Source organism: Brassica napus, chromosome C7 (assembly GCF_020379485.1).
Source record: "Brassica napus cultivar Da-Ae chromosome C7, Da-Ae, whole genome shotgun sequence".
Taxonomy (NCBI): Eukaryota; Viridiplantae; Streptophyta; class Magnoliopsida; order Brassicales; family Brassicaceae; genus Brassica; species Brassica napus.
Genome location: NC_063450.1, coordinates 46,326,078 through 46,345,186, shown reverse-complemented (window position 1 = coordinate 46,345,186; position 19,109 = coordinate 46,326,078). Strand labels below are relative to the sequence as shown.

The window sequence follows — 19,109 nt, the reverse complement described above, 5'->3', positions numbered from 1 at the left end:
TCCAAGTAAGCCTAGGAATATGAGTTTTTACCCGCGGGACCCGGCCCGTTTGACCCGCCGCGGGGCGGGTGCGGGTCGAACAATTTAGAAAAATCGATTCACGGGTGCGGATGCGGGTTATGAGCATTTTATGCGGGGTGGGTGCGGATTGGTGGATTTTGAAACGCGGGTACCCGCCAACCCGCAATTTTTTTTTTTTACATTTAAAAAAAAAAAATATTTTTTTTTGTAAAAATGTATATTTTGTAAAGAAAATATGAGAATTTAAAAAAATAATAATCAAAATATTTTAAAATATTTAAAATTTTAATTATAAATATATTATTTATATTATATTTTACAAAAATTAAATTAAATAAATATTTTTTAAAATAAAAATATAACCCGCGGGTCCCGCGGGTTATCCGCAAAGTTAAGCGGGGCGGGTGCGGGTACAAATTTTTTTGTTTGCGGGTTGTGCGGGTCGAATTTTTTGACAAAAAAAACTTTGTAACCCGCGGGTTGGCGGGTCAGCGGGGCGGGTTTGACCCGCAACCCAGCCCTATCTCCAAGTACGATTTGGTGGCCAGCTAAGTGTCACGGACTGATTTCTTCGCAGCAATCAGGACGTGCGGCCTTAGCAACTTTCACCCTTGTGGTTTGCTAAGTCAGCCTTTCGGACAACTCGCTCAGCACTTAGAGAGAGTATGGACGATTTTTAGAGAGAGAGAGTTTGTAGAAGTGTTTTCTTATTAAAACTTGGTGTCTTTACAAGTGAGGGGTGATCCCCTTTATATACACTTTCTCTTCCCCAACGAACGGTTCAGATCAAACCGATCTAACGGTTGTGAAACTTCTTCTCAAGTGTTCCACAACCTTCTACACTTTTCTACACTTCTCTACACTTCTCTACACTTCTCCATACCTAAGATATTTTACAAAAGACTTAAAGCTTAAGAAAATACTTAGTGGAGTGGGCTTGATTCACCTTTGGCCCGACCCGATCTTTGGTTGTCTTCATGGACGTTTTGGGTTAAAACGGGCCGTGACATCCTCCCCCACCTAAGCCGGTGACGCCCTCGTCACCGTGTATGCCTTCAGCATATCCCGGAATTGCCACAAGTCTTCTTCCGGTTCCCATGTTGCTTCTGCCTCTGGAAGTCCCTTCCACTTGATGAGAAAATGGGTCTGTCTCGGGACTCCCCGCTTCCTTACCTCCTTGGACGCCAGAACCTCTTCGATCTCCTTGTCATAAGACTTAGTCACCACGGGTGGTGCTCGAGTCGAAACCCTTCGGGTTTGGTCGTCCTCATCAGCATGGTACGGTTTCAGCATGCTAACATGAAAGACCGGATGGATCTTAAGTGTATCCGGTAGGTCGAGTCGGTAGGAAACCTTTCCCACCTTCCCAACTATCTCGAACGGTCCTTCGTACTTCCGGATTAAGCCTTTATGCAAGCTCCGGAATGCCTTGAACTGTTGTGGAAGTAATTTCACAAGTACAAGGTCGCCCACTGAGTACTCCGAAGGCCGTCTCTTCTCATCTGCCCATTTCTTCATCCGTTTTCGGGATTTCCCCAAACATGCTAGGGCAAGGTCAGCATGTTCTTCCCACTGTTTAGCCATTATGAACGCTCCGGGACTCTTCCCTTCAATCCTTGGCGTGGCCAAGGTGTGCGGAGTCAATGGCTGCTGTCCCGTTGCAAGCTCAAACGGGCTCCGTCCTGTCGCCTCACTGCGTTGAAGATTGTAAGAGAACTGCGCTATGTCCAGCAACTTCGCCCAGTCCCGTTGGTTGGCGCTTACAAAGTGACGGAGATAACTTTCAAGTAAGGCATTCACCCTTTCGGTTTGCCCATCAGATTGCGGGTGAAAGCTTGTTGAGAAGCTCAGTTCCGTCCCAAGTATTTTGAACAGTTCTATCCATAAGCGCCCAGTGAACCGGGGATCCGGGTCGCTTACAATGTTCCGAGGCAGTCCCCAAAGTTTTACCACGTTCTTGAAGAACGCCCTTGCTGCCTCTTCCGCAGTGCAGTCCCGATCACAAGCCACAAACGTCCCATATTTAGAGAATCGATCCACAATCACCAGGATGGATCCAAACCCTTCGGACTTAGGTAACGCACTGATGAAATCAAGCGAGACCGAGTCCCATGGTCGCTCCGGGATGGGTAGTGGCTGTAACAATCCCGCGGGCTGCTTGTTTTCCGACTTGTCTTGTTGGCAGACTAGACAAGTTTTCACATAAAGCTCCACGGTATCCCTCATCCGTGGCCAATAGTATCCAGCTTCGACAAGTGCCATCGTTCTTTTCTGTCCCGGATGGCCCGCCCATCGCGTATCGTGGCACTCCCGAATGATATCTCGTCGAAGACTTTCCCACTTAGGCACATAAAGCCTTCGACCTTTGGTGTAGAGTAACCCATCTTCTACCCAAAATCGATGCACCTTCCCCTCGTTGGATAGCTTCACCAGCTCCCTAGCGACTGGATCACGTTCCAGCCCCTCTCGGATTCGAGCCATAATGGTCCCCTCGACTTGGCTCATCACTGCCAGCTCCGCCTTCCGACTTAGTGCATCGGCCACCACATTCACCTTTCCTGGCTTGTACTCCAAAGTGTAATCGAACTCAGCCAGGAAGTCTTGCCATCTTGCTTGTTTTGGGGACAACTTCTTCTGGGTCTGGAAGTAACTCGTCGCCACGTTGTCCGTCTTGACCGAGAAATGTGCCCCAAGAAGATAGTGTCTCCAAACTCGCATACAGTGGACTATTGCAGTCATCTCTTTCTCTTGAACCGTGTACCGCCGTTCAGTCTCATTAAGCTTACGGCTTTCAAAGGCAATTGGATGTCCATTTTGCATCAGCACTCCCCCGATGGCAAAGTCGGAGGCATCCGTGTGTAACTCGAAAGGGAGGCTGAAGTCAGGTAAGGCAAGGACAGGTTCTTGGCTTACTGCGGTCTTTAGCCCCTCGAAGGCTTCTTGGCACGGTTCGGACCAGTCCCATGTCTTCCCTTTCTTAAGAAGGTCCGTCAGTGGTGCCGCCTTTCTTGAATACCCCTCGATGAACCGACGATAGTAGTTGACCAGACCAAGGAAAGATCACAACTCCGTTACCTTAGTCGGGGCCTCCCACTCCATAATTGCTTTGACCTTCGGTTCATCCATCTTCAGCTTTCCATGGCCGATAACATGGCCAAGGAACTGAACTTCTTCGGTGGCGAAAGTACACTTCTCTCGCTTCACAAACAACTCGTTCTCGCGGAGAACACGAAATACGGTCTGCAAGTGCCCCACATGCTCCTCCATCGAGTTGCTGTAGATAACGATATCGTCCAAGTATGCCACCACGAACCGATCCAAGTAGGGCTGTAGGATCTGGTTCATCAGGGTGCAAAATGTGGCGGGGGCGTTCGTAAGACCGACTGGCATTACCAGCCACTCGAACGACCCATACCGCGTTATGCACGCAGTCTTCTGCTCGTCCCCTTCCGCTATCCGGGCTTGGTAGTAACCCTTCTGCAAGTCCATCTTCGTATAAACTTTTGCCCCACCAAGCCTATCGAATAGATCAGCAATCAGCGGAATGGGATAACGGTTCTTGATCGTTACCTTGTTAAGGGCCCGGTAGTCCACGCACATCCTCAATGAGCCATCATGCTTCTTTTGGAACAGAACCGGGGCCCCATAAGGTGCCTTCGACGGTCTCAGCTTCCCCGTCGATAATAACTCATCGAGTTGTTTCCGTAACTCTTCCAGTTCGGATGGAGCCATTCTATAAGGCGCCATAGATGGTGGTTTGGCTCCTGGCTCCAACTCGATCTGGTGGTCCACCGCCCTCCTCGGTGGTAGCTTCTCTGGCAACTTTGCCGGCATAACGTCCTTGTTCTCCTCAAGGACGGTTTTAATGATTTGAGGGATGTCCTCAACGTTATTGGGCTCATCCTCCACCTTCATCATGGCCAAAAACGTGGGTTCACCCTTCTTCACCCCCTTGGTGAGCTGCATCGCCGATAGTTGCCTCGTCTCATCGATTTTCTCTTCTAAGGCCGGAATCATGCACGGTGATCCCTTCTCGAGGATGCATACCGAGCTCAACGCAGGCATGGGTATGGCTGAGACTTGTCTCATGAAGTCCATTCCCAAGACTACTTTGAAGTCATCCATGGGAATGACTGAGAAGTTCACCGGGCCGCTCCAACTTCCCAGCTTCATCCCGACTCCTCGAGCTACCCCATTGACGGGTTGAGCCTTTGCGTTCACCGTCTTCATCCAACCATCCTTCTTGGACCACTTAACACCAAGTCTCACAGCTTCGTCTATCGCCATGAAGTTGTGAGTGGCGCCCGTGTCCACCATCACTCGGGTCGGCTTATCGTTGATCCGAGCTTCAACGTACATGAGCCCTTTACCCGTCGGCTTCACTACCGGGTTAGACTTCAGGGCGTTGAGAAGTTGCAACGACCCCATCTTCCCTGGTTCCTCTTCTGGAGTCTCGGTGTCCCGACACTCCATGATAGCCGATAACGACCCCATCTTCGGGCAGTCCTTCATTGCATGTGGCCCCTTGCACACAAAGCATCCTCCCTTCGGAACGAAGGACTTTTTCCTTGCCTCGAAGTCTTCCCGACGAGCACCCTTCTCAAAACTCCTTGAGTTGGATGGTCGGGCAGTATCCCGTTTTGCTCCCCCACCTTTGGCCACGACCTGCTCCTTCTTCTTCGAGGACTCGGACGGACCAGAGGTACGGAAGTCAACTAGCGACTCGGCCACCGCGATGGCTTCGTCCACCGTCTTGACTCCCCGACGCTGCAACTCTTGCTTGGCCCAAGATTGCAGTCCATCAGTGAAGTAGAACACAAGATCCTCCGCGGTCATGTTCGGAATCTGGAGCATGAGCGTTGTGAATTCCTTCACATAGTCCCGGATCGAGCCACGATGTCGAAGTTCCCTCAACTTCTTGCGAGCCTCATATACGACGTTCTCCGGGTAGAACTGCCGCTTCAACTCTTTCTTGAAATCATCCCAAGTATCGATCCGGCATGTTCCTTGCTCGATCTCAGAATGTTTCCTTCGCCACCATAGCATGGCTGTGTCCGACAGGTAGGACGTCGCAGCCTTCACCTTCGCATTCTCAGCCACAACGTTGAGATTGTCGAAGTATATCTCCATCTGCCAAAGGAAATTCTCGACCTCCTTGGCATCCCGCACACCGTTGAACCGGTTTGGTTTCGGAAGTTCAACCTTACCAAAATTGGTTCCGCCAACGGCTTCAGCGTTTGCGCTTGCCCTCTTGACCAGCGTGATGTCTTCCTCCATCGCAGTAAAGCGTGCCTTCATCCCCTCGATGTCATCACGCAAAGCCTGCATGGATCCCGTCACCAGCTCCTCGAGCCGAATGAACCGAGAGTCCAAGTCGGCAGCATTTTGCTTGACTTCCTCAAGCCCACCGAACACAACACTCTCCAGCTCAGTGACGGTATGCTCGACCCTCTCGAGCTTCTCACCCATCTCGCCCACAGCCACACCCAGAGCCTCACGAGAAACACTCTTTTCCCGCTGGGTGCCAGCACGTGTGGCCGTGGACTCCCTTCCACGCTCCTCCACGCCGGACTGTGAGCTCCCTTCTTTTTGTTTATCTCCCTTAGCCATTTTCTCCACTCGGCCAGAGTCTTCCCTTGTCTGGATCGTACCTCTGCTCTGATACCAACTGTCATGGACTGATTTCTTCGCAGCAATCAGGACGTGCGGCCTTAGCAACTTTCACTCTTGTGGTTTGCTAAGTCAGCCTTTCGGACAACTCGCTCAGCACTTAGAGAGAGTATGGACGATTTTTAGAGAGAGAGAGTTTGTAGAAGTGTTTTCTTATTAAAACTTGGTGTCTTTACAAGTGAGGGGTGATCCCCTTTATATACACTTTCTCTTCCCCAACGAACGGTTCAGATCAAACCGATCTAACGGTTGTGAAACTTCTTCTCAAGTGTTCCACAACCTTCTACACTTTTCTACACTTCTCTACACTTCTCTACACTTCTCCATACCTAAAATATTTTACAAAAGACTTAAAGCTTAAGAAAATACTTAGTGGAGTGGGCTTGATTCACCTTTGGCCCGACCCGATCTTTGGTTGTCTTCATGGACGTTTTGGGTTAAAACGGGCCGTGACATAAGGCTTGCTTAGGTCTGATGTAGGTTAGTTCTCAACCACATGTTTAAATTATTATTATTTAACATTACTAATACCAACCATTATAGTTAGTTATATATTAATGTTATTATTTGTTAAGTTATATATTAGTTGCATTTCTTATTTGTTATCTCATGTACATATTTGATTCACTTACAAAACATTCTCACTAACACATATTTTAGCGATTAATATAACTCTCACTAAACACACAAAAGGTTAACCATAATATATAATTCGTTACTACATTAGGAATTGTATTATGTTGGTGTAACCGCTAACATGTATGTTAGATATACACAAATTTATCATTTTTGAATGGTGCAAATTAGCATTCGTTAAAACATAAATAATATCAAGTAAGTAGAAAAATATCGACTAACATAAAATTTTAAAATTTTAAATTTAAAAACACCAGTAAGTTATAGATAATATTAGTGTCTAAATTTACTAGTTAACTATAACACTAGTATGTAAGTGGTAATGTATTAAGTACAATTGTCTAAAGTTAGACGATAAAAAAAATGTTAAATGCAAAACTGTATGCTGATGTTGATGAAGGCTGCATAGGAGGCGGCACTGTGGGAGAGGAAGATTGGTAGCGGATCCGATGAATTGCAGGCGTTGAGAAGTCACAGTTTTACGACCGAGAGAAACATAGTCTTCTTGAAAGCATGCTCTTTACTGATAAGCCAAACTATGTTGTCCCACACGTTTGCTACCTAATCATGCGACCAAAAATCAGTTTTAGCTAGGATGGGGTCTCCATCTGTTTCTACAAGCGACATTATCTCCACTTACAACATTAAACACAACACATAATAAACTAATATTTTAACTTCTACAATTGACATTAACATTTAACTAAATAGATATCGTCTATAGTTATTAATACTTGACACAACAAAAAATATAAACATAATCCCAGTATATAGAAGTAGTATTGCAGAAAGTTAAAGAGTTTGGTTTCTATACATATTGTATAATAACAACTAGACAATGCTGTATCGTCTAACTAGATTGTTATCGTCTACAACTATTATTACTGAATACACTATGGGTTACCATCTAACTATATATACTCCAAAACACTTTGTCGTCCTCCAATAGATGATCTACTAAACTCTTCTAGTTAAAAACTAATGAAAAGTAATAAATGTTACAATATAAGTTGTCAGCTAATTAAAAAGATATCGTTATAGAATAGGTTTCCCTAGGCAAATAACAAAAAGTAGAAAACTTGAATAAATCGTAAACATATAAACATATATTGGAGAGTAATGAAAAATTTATCGACTAAGTTATCTATAATATATTCTATACACTATGGGTTACCATCTAACTAAATCACTATCACTATGGGTTACAAAATATTTTAAAGTATATAGATGAGTAAGCATTATGTTAAGTGGTAAACAATAAGTTAAAGTCGATGAAAGATATTAGACCCTAACCTCCCAACAAAAGACACCAGATCTCTGTCTTCTTCTTCATTTAGACATGCTTTGAGGTCTGAAGATATTGTATCTTCCCCATCTCCAAAAAATAAAAACCAGTAGTTTTACCGTTAGGACTTGGAAAGGACAAAAATATTAGAAAAAAAAAGAGAAGAAATCACAAACAAATAAGGACTTAGTGATAGTGATTTTAGTTACAAATTAGGAGCATTTGTGGATCTTGGCTGTAAACAAGCGTCTCTTCAGTTTTTTTGGATTAGATCTAATAATGGTTTTTTTTCGATTTCTCCTCTCTCAATTCTTTCTACTTTTGAAAATGGAGGATTAATAATTATCAGAAAAATTGAAAAACATGTTAGTGTGCCTAAGCTCTGACACAAAATCTGAGCTAGGATAATGTAGGTGTATAGAACCATAGGGTTATTCTAGTATTAAAAAGAAATATATAGTTCATGTAATAGTGATCGGGTAGTTTGCAAATTATGATCGAAATGGTGTATATACACCTAATTTCTCTTAAAGAAATGACTGCAAAAATCTAATTGGTTACACAGTTTTCAATAAAGTTAAAAATAATATAAACTAGTGGTGCACCCGCGCTTCGCGTGGAATGTAACGTATTGTTATTTGAATATGTTGTGTAGATATGCTAAGTCTTTGTCTTGGTAAATCTCTAAGTGTAGTGGCCATAGTTTTATTATTTGAGAAGTGGTGTGAGTTTCTTTTTCGAAGTTCTCGGGCTTTGTGTTTTTATTATTTGAGAATACATTCTGCAATTGAATCCGGAGAAATTTTATTTTAATTTTTATGGTTGTTTATATTTTTGATGATTCGCACCTTTTCTAATATTATTTGCTTAGAATTATTTTGGTATAAAAATTAAAATAGATAATTTAGGTGTTAATATGGTATTTAAAAAAAAATTGTGACTATAAAATCAAAATTTCCATAGTGTATTAGGAAGAAAATATTCATCTAAATGTGATGATATTTTTTTATTTTACTTTCTCTCTGTACATTTATTTAGGAAGTTTGAAACATAAGAAAAATGTGATCTTCCCATAATCAATCTAATATTTATTTTTTACATAAGAGTATTTTGTAAGCTTTTGTATTAACGGTTTTTAATTTTATTTATTTCAAGTTATTTTGTTGCAATAAATTAATTAAATGGTTTATCTAAAGTATGTGTGTAATGAGATTTTATAAACATAAATCCAAATTATTTTCTAGTGACATCTTAGAAAGGAAATGTTTATATTAGTAATCTAGCTAAATTAGATCAAAGTCTAGTTCTTAGAGTTCCTGTTCTAACTTTGGTACCAATAGTTCAGATATTAGAATATGTGTTCTGCTTTCCCCTAGATGCATAAGATAACTTCTAGATTAAGCAGAATTAGTTTTAGAAAATTTATAACAATTTTTTTAATTCTTCGAAAATAAATTCTAACCAATCAAATATTAATGTTTTGCTTTTTATTTTATTGTAAAAGTTCAGAAATGTATTTATTTGTAATATTTTATAATTTAGTAAAGGGTAAAATGAACAAAAAGGGTAAATAATAGAAAAGGTGTGTTGAGACAAATGATTAGTTAACAAATTTTCCAAAGTTATTTGAAGATCAGATTTGTCATCTTGAAGCAAACCAAATTTCCATAACTTCTACATATTGATTGCCTCTTATCCTAGCAGAGATGAAATTTTGTACCAGACCATTTTGTCAATGTTTTGTATTACACAAGATGCAGGAATTGAAGTCATTACGTTCCTCTTCCGTCATATTAAGTGAATTGTTGCTTGGAATACATACTGAATGATAAACTGACTGACTTGATCCCAATAATTTCAACCAGAATATCTAATATCCGTTTCTACTGTTGTGTACTTGAACCAAAAAGCTTTAAAGTAAGATTTTCCCATACCTTCTCCAAAAATTTAGTGAAAATAAAGATGGTCAGGGTCTCTAAAGGATATAAGTGTTGGATGCTCCTGAGTTCCACTTCCTTATATGATCTCCTGTGGAAAACCTGTCATGGATTGCAATCCAAGAAAGAAGAGAGAATTTAGGGGTTGCGTGCAAGAACCATACCCCCTTATACCAAAGCTTAGTTGGTGTATTCCACGTGTAAGCTGCCAGGTCTTTCTGGTATTGAACTTAGGTCTGAAATTATCATCCTTACCTCTCTTTCCTTTGAGCAAATCTTTTTTCTCGCAACATGTGAATCTCTTGTTCAATTAAAATTCAGCTTTTTCACTCGATGCCTTCTTCTCCTATGATTCTGAATAACCCATTCAACAGTTGAATTAATTAATTTCTCAGATCAATGCAAACTCTAATCATCAGATTAATTAGTTGCATATTGAAGACAACTTTTTTAACCCCACTGTTAGAACAATGTAAGATGTCTGTTCCATTAACTATATTTATGAACAGAACAAACTTTTCTGCTTGCACTGAGTAATTATCTATCTGCAATATACTAACAGGTCTGTTTTTAATTGTCCAGACATATGAAGGTACTGACCCAGCTATTGTAAGCACGTTCATGGTGGTTTTGTGTGCTCTTCCGTGCCGGTGACATAGATTTTCCTAGTATACTGCAATTCGTTTTGAAGACCTGTAAGATCCACAAATGAGTGAATATAATTAAAAAATTTCTTATAGTAGTGAAATTAAAACCCACATAGTGGTGCATCTAAAACTTTCGTAGATTCTTATATATCTCCTTGTAAGAATCTACGAAATTACCTTCTGGTCGAAGAGGACATGGATGGCCGAAATTACCTTCTGGTCGAAGAGGACATGTCTACCCCATGAGCTTTCCAAAACCTCAACAATCGGACTTTGACGGTGTTCGTGACAGTAGCCGGATTTCAAATAGGCGATCAAAATGGGGAGGTCGACATAGTTGGTGATTGATTCTCTTAGTATAGTGTTCAATAAGGAGCAATGATGTGTATCTACGATGCAGACTCTTATTTATAGGTCTAGATTGGCTAACATGGAGGAAGACGGGGATGTCTTAAATGCGGAGTAGTAGAGGTGGTAGATCAATGGCGTTAATGAGAAGGTAATTAGATAGACTGAATGCACCTCGAGACCATTACGGATTTGACTAACCAGAGGCAGTAGGATGAACATCAAACGTTACTGAAACTAATCCTTCGTGAAACAGGGAGGTGAGAGACCGTGCCTATCCTGAGATACTGAGGGTCCAATACTAAATACAAAACCTAGTTCATTACATAAAAAGTTTTTCGATAAAAAAACAATTTTATAATAAAAATTTACAACATCTTCAAAACTATTAAAATTTGATCTTTTTGTAAAATAACACATCTTATTTTTTTTCTAAAAATTATCTATCAAACTTTTAGAATCAAGGTTTTTCTGATCATATTTTTCTTAGCTGATAACATAGCCAAACCATTAAATATTTATCGTAATATAGTTAATCGTGAGTAATATTTTTACAATTACAGTTTTGAAAAGCTTCTTTCGGTTGGAGCATCTGAAACCGGGATTGTAAACATTATATTATAGACAATCTACATATTTTGATAACTCTTTTTAAATTTTTGTCTTGTAACTCGTAAGAAGAGGTAGTAGAAAAAGAGCGAAACACAATTTCCTATGAAAAAAGAGTAATTTAGCTTGAAAAATAATTATTCTTAGTCAGTTATGTTATTTTTTGACCCAAACAAATTTAGCCATGTTCTTTTTAATCCATCTTCTAAACTATTAAAACACGAGTACATTTTGTACTTTCCCCTTAGTTTTCCTCAATAAGTATCACAGGATGCCACTGACATTAAACTCACCGTTTTATGTTTTACTAAACCGAGAAACACATTCTGAGAACAAACCGAGCAACCCGTTTCCTTAATTATTAAACCAGAAAATTATAAAACTCATTACTAAACCACATTCTACTACTTTCATACATATCATTCTATATATTACCTTAAACAAAAACGTTTTGTCTTACTATTAAACCATCAATTACAAATCATTACTAAATATCTACATCACAAAACAATCAAAATACAATTGCTGGTTACCTTCATACCGTCGAATTGAATTGTCATACTCCCTTACTTCCTGAGTTCAGCGCATCCGATTAGTTGTTTTGGTCTGCAAAATCAAAACCATTATATTAGAGAGATACAAATATATGTCATACGAAAAAATCATAGTTTATATCAATACTACTATAAATCATTTAATTCCACAACAATACTAACTTAGACAATACGATTTTTGGTATATAATTTTTTTAATTGAAAATCAAAAGTAATCATTTATTATTTTCCAAAACAATATACCTTATAAAATATATTCATATATTTAAGTCGACAAAGATATCACTAAACTACCACAAAATATATTTTTTTGATTTCTAATCTTGCAAATCACGTCAAAACTTCATTATCAACCTATAAATAATTACCTTCCATAATATATTCCTATATTTAAGCAACTATCAACCAATTCGATATCATTAAACTACCACAAGATCTTTTTTCTTCCAAATCTTGCAGATCACGTAAATAATCTTACATTTAAAAACCTGTATTCCATAAGCAACTACCAAACGGATCAAAATTGGAATAAAATCATAGAGTATATTCACTATTTAATACAAAAATATATCAACTAACAAAATCTTAGCACGTATGCGATTGTTACTACCCTTTACTAACTAGCTATATATACATCTTCCCCATAGCTTCAACATCGTTTCATTCTAAGAAAATCCTCCAAAAATGTCTTTGACAGTTTCATGCAAACCTCAGAAAAAAACTATGAATGTAGTTTTCAAAGAAGTTTTCAACAACCTTTAAGGTATTTTTTTTTATAGTTTTGATGTCTTAGACAGTAAGAATTTTTATGTGTTATTTTAAAAGAACATACAAAATCTTGCGTTCTTAGATAGAATTTATGTTCTTTGCAGATTTCAGTCAGTCAGATGTTCTCTAGAGTGGAAAAATGGTAGCTGTGTCACAAAGTTTTTTATTAGTTATGCAAACAACATTTGTTCTTTTTTCCAAAAAAAATCATTTCAATAACAACAGAGTTCTTTCTTTTTCGAGATGGATATGCATTCTATTTTTTCATCTAAAACCACATCGAAATAAACTTGGTGTTATATAAGACTACCAGCGAAATATATTCAAGCAAGTTAAAAAAAAAACTAAACTTAAACCGGGGTGCTCTAATCTAAGCTTCTTATTCTACACAGTCCTACTTTTCTTTCACCTTTAGAATTAGTTACAATAGAGAAGTGATTACTAACCGTGTAATAAATCTGTTGTCATGTCATGGTTGTTGTCTTCTTTTCCATCTTGATTACTACTACTGGATAGATGTAGAAAATGATCTGTGTGCCTTCACTTTGCTATGTCATGTTACAAATGATGATCATCTCTCTCCTTCAACATGTCTCTCCCTGGTCTTTTCTATATATCCCATCTGTCCCATGTCCCTATGTTTCTCCATAAAGAGTTGTTGGTCTATATTAATAATACATCATGCGAGATCAACAATTATAACTTATAAAAGTGGGAAAACTCAGACAATCAAGTGAAGCAGACATCTGTAGTTACAAAGTGTCTATGACCTTCATATTTAATCAGACGAAAAAATAATGAATCAAGTTTGTTAACTCTGACCATTCTACTCTTGAGCTAAAGATCTTGATTTCTGTTTCATCTTACTTAGATCAAGTAAACTATGATATTAAACAGACAATTATAGATTAGACTCACCTTTTGTTATTATTAAAAAGCTGAAACTCCTGCCAACTACTACTTGCAAACCGTGAACAAAACAGATCTTCTCCGCATTCCTTACCCATTGATAACTTCAACGAGGTGTTTTCTTCATGATTCTACAGGTTACGGGCTCTAGCAATCAGATAGAAGGGTCTTCGTATTCCAAACCTTAGATCATTTTGAAAAATCAGAAAACATAATATAGATTAGGACAAAAAATCGAAACAAATCAGTGTATCAGTAGATTAGGACAAACCTTCATATGGCATGATCTTAACGCCTAATCAGTAGATCTATCTTCTGTAATCCTTTTGGTGAAAAAAACACAGGTGTTTAAGAGAACAACAGACATCGCCGACGATGAGATCGGTTGGAGAAACCGATGTTATATGGGAAAGTGAAAAGTCAGTAAAGGCAGTCGTTTTACGGTTTTTTTTCCCGGAAAAAAATTTATATGGGCTTTGATTTGTATTTCAGGTCCACAAAGTGTTGGCTTACAAATGATATTAATTTTAATTTCATAACCAAAAGGCCAAAATCAATTCATATAATTAGGCTTTATTAATTTAGTTACACAGATTTCTATTTTTAATATATTTTTGGAGTTACTTTTCCAATTGGTTTTATAGTTCTATCGATTTTTTTTTTATTTTTAAAGCTATATAAATAAAATAAACAAATTTCTTTTCCAATTTTTTAATATAATTACTACAGTTTTTTTTCTTTTTAATGCAATATTTTTGTTTTGTATATATTTTTAATTATATGTTTTCTTAATTAATAATACTATTAAACTTCAACTACATCCTCTAATATTGTACACTGTATGGTTAGTTTACCAAGCAAAAGAAAAAAAAATACAATATAAAAACAATAAAACCTCATAGTTTATAAATATACACTAAACCGAATAAACAAGATACACCAATGTCAAAACTCAAAAACATATGAAACAATAACATACATGTTCTTAGAACTACGAAAAACATATAATTACATCGGACATACACACGCGCGGACGTGCGGGTCAAAAGCTAGTTCATATTAAATAACATAAAAGGATATGTACGATTTAATTGTGTTTGTATATAAAAGTTGTCTCGTCACATTTTTAAACTTTTTTACGATACACATTGATCCATTTAAGTAACAACAATAGAAAAAGTAGACTTTGTTTGTTTTTGATAAATCATGGACCCTATTGTTTCACGTGTATGGGGTCAAGCCCGAGCCTGGTGAGAGACGATGATTGATCCCCTGTATGTGGATTTTTATTAAGATATATAGAATTTAGGTCCATTCGAAAGTTAAAGTAGTGAGCCCAATTAATTTAAAACAAAGAAACCCAATACGTAAACAAATTATCAGAAATCGTAGACGAAGAGTGGTTTAGACATGCTGACGTAGCAGCTTTTACCTCTATGTTTTTGATAACGTGTGGAGACCTAAGAAAAGATAATACTCTACTTTATTATTATAAAAAAATATATATATCAAAACTTTATCTATTTTGAAGCAACAAAACTCTTCTAAAACATCAACTATAATGAAATTAGTAAATTTTATATTAAAAACTGAAAACGTCGAATAATTAAAAACAATTTTTTTCTAAAACGTTATCTATTGAAAACGGAGGGAATATTTGATTTTTACAAAGATGTTAGATATGGTTGTACAGCTCGATCTCAATCACACACACCCCTTAACAAAGTTTACATTACAACTAATCTTTGCAGACACATTGTCTTTAACATCTCATCCAAATGACTTGCTTCTTGTATACGTTTTCCACAGATTCTACACTCAATACAGAGCTTCCCTTGGTGCTCCGATTAAGTTAAGTGCAGTTGCTGCTATATGAGACGGCATAAGTCCAGCTTCAGCTATTTGATCAGCTGATGAACCGTGGTCGATGTACCTATCAGGCAATACCATTGGTCTCCACTGTAACAAACGACACAACAGCAAATTAAAAAACCATTAGATTTTGAAAGAGACTGAGCAAAGAGTTGTAACCTTAAGCTTCCCATCGAGAAGACCATCCAAAGCAAGAAACTGAACCACATGCGATCCAAACCCTCCAATAGAACCTTCTTCAACCGTGATCAGCACCTCGTGAGACTTAGCTAAGTTGCGAATGAGAGCACGGTCCAACGGCTTACAGAACCGCGCATCTGCCACGGTGGCGTTTAATCCACGTTCTTGGAGCATTACTGCCGCTCCTAAACAGCTCTGAACCGCTGAGCCATACCCCAACAACGCAACCCTCTCTCCTTCTTTTAAGATCCTACCTTTCCCAACCTCAAAAGGAACACCTTTGTTTCCAGGAGGCAACGCAACGCCAATACCGTTACCTCTAGGATAACGGAAACAAGAAGGACGGTCATCAATAGCAGCAGCGGTTGCAACGATGTTAAAAAGCTCAGCTTCATCAGATGGGGCCATCACTATCATGTTAGGAAGACACGCCATGAACGTCACATCAAATGCTCCACAATGTGTTGGACCATCAGCTCCCACTAGTCCAGCTCTATCCATCGCAAATCTCACCGGTAACTTCTGCAAATCCACATCATGTACAACCTACAGAGAAAGGCATCACCACTTCATACTCTATTAGCCTTTAAAAAAAATGAATGCTGTTGAAACTTGCCTGGTCATAAGCACGCTGCATGAAAGAAGAATAGATTGCACAGAAAGGCTTAAGGCCTTCACACGCTAAACCAGCAGCAAAAGTAACTGCGTGCTGTTCCGCTATCCCGACATCGAAACATCTTGTAGGAAAGCGACGTTGGAAGAGATTCAACCCTGTCCCACCTCCCATGGCTGCATGAATCGCAACCACGTCTTTGTCTCCCTCTGCTTCCGCCACTAACGCCTCCGCAAAGTACGTTGTGTAAGACTGAGTCTTGTTAGTACTTTTGAACTGTTTACCAGTTGCAGGATCAAATTTCACAACACCTGAAAGACAAAGAATCAATATAAATGTCACACTTGCTTAAGATATAACGATAAATAAGTCAATTTTACCATGGTATTTGTCATCAGCTCTCTCAGCGTAAGGATAACCACGACCTTTCTCAGTTATGACATGGATAAGAACCGGTCCTGTGGTTCTTGCGCTCTTGACTTCTTTAAGAATGGCTACCAAATCATCTATGTTGTGTCCATCAACTGGACCAATATAGTAGAGACCGAGTTCTTCAAACAGCGTTGATCCAGTTCCGCTTATCATCCCTCTAGCGTATTCATCTACCTTAGCAGCTAACTGATGCATTGGCCCACCTATTTGCTTTGTCACACCCTATAACACAAACAACAAACAACACAAGCTAAAATCGTTTATCCAACTTCATAGAGATCAGGACAATGTACTTGCCTTTGCGACTTCTCTCAACTCTCTGAGAGCTGGGTTTGACTGTAACCGGCTAAGAGCGCTGCTCAACGCTCCAACGGGTGGACTCGGTCCGTCCAAAGTGGCAGTAGGTAACGAGACTTGCTTGTTGTCGTTAAGAATGACAATCATATCCGAGTCTAGATAACCAGCGTTGTTCATGGCTTCATAAGCTTGCCCTGCAGTCATAGCACCGTCACCGATCACAGCAACCACATTGTTGTTCTTCCCTTTCAAATCCCTTCCTACTGCCATTCCTGTAAAGTGGAAAGCCAAAGTTTATGATTCAGTTTTGTTTTCTTGTTACCACAAGGACACACCAAATGGATTTTTTCTTGGCTTACCTAAGCCAGCAGATATTGTGGTTGAGCTATGTCCTGTCCCAAAGCAATCATGTTCGCTCTCTCCACGCTTAGTAAAACCGGAGAGGCCATTGGTTTGCCTCATTGTAGGCATCTTGTCTCTTCTCCCGGTGAGAATCTTGTGAGGATAAGACTGATGACCAACATCCCAAAGAATCTTGTCCTGTGGAGTGTTGAAAATGTAGTGAAGAGCCACAGTGAGCTCCACAACACCGAGGCTTGACCCCAAATGTCCACCAGTTTTTGAGACGTTGAAGATCACATCTGATCTCAGCTCATCAGAGAGTTGTTTCAGCTCCTGCCAATGAGTTAAACCAAATACAAATCAACAAGAAGCTATAGGTCAAAGGCTTGATGGTGATTCAGTTTTTTTTCTTTATTACCTTGATGGAAAGATTTTTCATGTGGATTGGGTAATTGATTGTGTCAAGTAATGGAGTTGGTGGTCTGTTTGAATAGTATTCACCCTTCTCTGCAAGTGAAGCATTCACTTTTGCCTTTCTGTTGGACTGTACAACGCAACACACATCACAAAAACAACAACAACATTAGAACAAAAAGCTGTCATTTTCTCCAGAACTTTTACTCATTGGTCCAATTTCAATAAACTAACATACAAAAAGGGTCTGATTTGTTTGACTTCTGTCAAAAAATGAAGTAAACCCATTACTTAATTCTAGATTTTACCAAATGGGTTACCACCAAATCTCAAAAAGAACACAAATCTACAGTTGATCTGAAGTGAATCTTACATGACTGGTGTTTGGCCTCAGACATGGTGATGGAAGATCTGCAGAAAAAGATCGAGAAGAAGACAGAGAAGATGATTTACAACAAGAATCTGTTAAACCTCCTTTGGTTGTTATGTAAGAAGGAAAAGCAAATGCAGATAGAGCCATTAAAGGGAGGAAAGAAGAAGACTTGACAAAAGATTTGTCAGAAACAAAGAGAAACAAAGGTTATCAAGAACAGTGAAAAATCAATACTTTAGAAGGTGGTGGTGACAGTGGTGGAAGGTTGAAGAAGAAAAGATGGACACTTTTTGTAATGGGTGATGAAATAAAACGACAAAAAGGCCAATTTCTTGGATTATGGATTTTGATATGTAACGGTGTTTTAATATATCAACAGAGAGAAAAAAAAAAGGTCAGAAGATATTGAGATGGTGCGTGATCCGCAGAGAAATTGAGATTTTGGTTGGGCCACGTCACCCAAAAAATCCAGGTTTTGGATAGATATTGATATATACTGCCTATTTTGCTTTGTGTTTTCTTTTTTTTTATTATATGGCTTTTAAGAGAAATGTAAAATGAGAATTTTTTAGAACTATATAAAATGATAGTTGCTTTCATTCATTGAATGTTTTATAACAACCAATGTACCAAGGTGAGAAAGATGTAGAAGTTTATAACAAAATAGGAACCTCTTTTAAAATAAATATGCTGATAAAGAAAAAAATCGTAACTACTTAACACTAACACAAATGTTTCGACTAAGCTATGGTTCATATATATATATATATATGTATATAGGAGTTTGTAGTTTCGTATTTAAAATTATTAAGTAATAACACAAATTTGTTTAATATTAGCTTAGATAATATCTATACTAATAAAGTAAAATAAACTATCTTTCGTTAAGGTATCTAAACAAGTAATGCACCAAAAATTTGACACTTAATCAAAAAATTAAATTTATAAATTTGACACTTAATCAAAAAATTAAATTTATAATTATCTTTCATATTTCTTATTTTTAATTATTTATCACAACTAAAAGTTTTAAATTTTTTTCTAATCATATATATTTTCAACTCAACCAAATTTCTAACATCAGTTTACCATAAAATATTTAATTTAATCTAAATAAATACATTAAATAAATATAAAATAATTCATACAAATAAAGATACAGAACCCATTTCCAAATTTGTTTCGTTTTATCAAATTAATAC

General features: G+C 38.3%; 1 protein-coding gene across 1 annotated transcript; it reads right to left on the bottom strand.

The window, feature by feature from the left end:
- Positions 1–14,943: 14,943 nt before the first annotated feature.
- Positions 14,944–18,253, bottom strand: LOC106400791 (1-deoxy-D-xylulose-5-phosphate synthase, chloroplastic). Its single transcript, XM_022694851.2, has 8 exons — positions 17,908–18,253; positions 17,539–17,664; positions 17,138–17,453; positions 16,779–17,050; positions 16,430–16,703; positions 16,053–16,360; positions 15,416–15,982; positions 14,944–15,343 (listed from the first exon to the last, which is right to left on the bottom strand). The coding sequence occupies exons 1-8, from the start codon at positions 18,052–18,054 to the stop codon at positions 15,203–15,205; spliced, it is 2,151 nt and encodes a 716-aa protein (XP_022550572.2). The 5' UTR covers positions 18,055–18,253; the 3' UTR covers positions 14,944–15,202.
- Between the last annotated feature and the right edge of the window lie 856 nt (positions 18,254–19,109).

What these genes read in the sequence shown, in the direction of transcription:
- LOC106400791 (XM_022694851.2), bottom strand. Translation starts at nt 18,054, where the DNA reads ATGGCTCTATCTGCATTTGCTTTTCCTTCTTACATAACAACCAAAGGA. An exon ending in CACAATATCTGCTGGCTTAG is followed by an intron (nt 17,051 to 17,137) that starts GTAAGCCAAGAA and finishes TCCACTTTACAG; the next exon opens with GAATGGCAGTAGGAAGGGAT. An exon ending in AGTTGAGAGAAGTCGCAAAG is followed by an intron (nt 16,704 to 16,778) that starts GCAAGTACATTG and finishes TTTGTGTTATAG; the next exon opens with GGTGTGACAAAGCAAATAGG.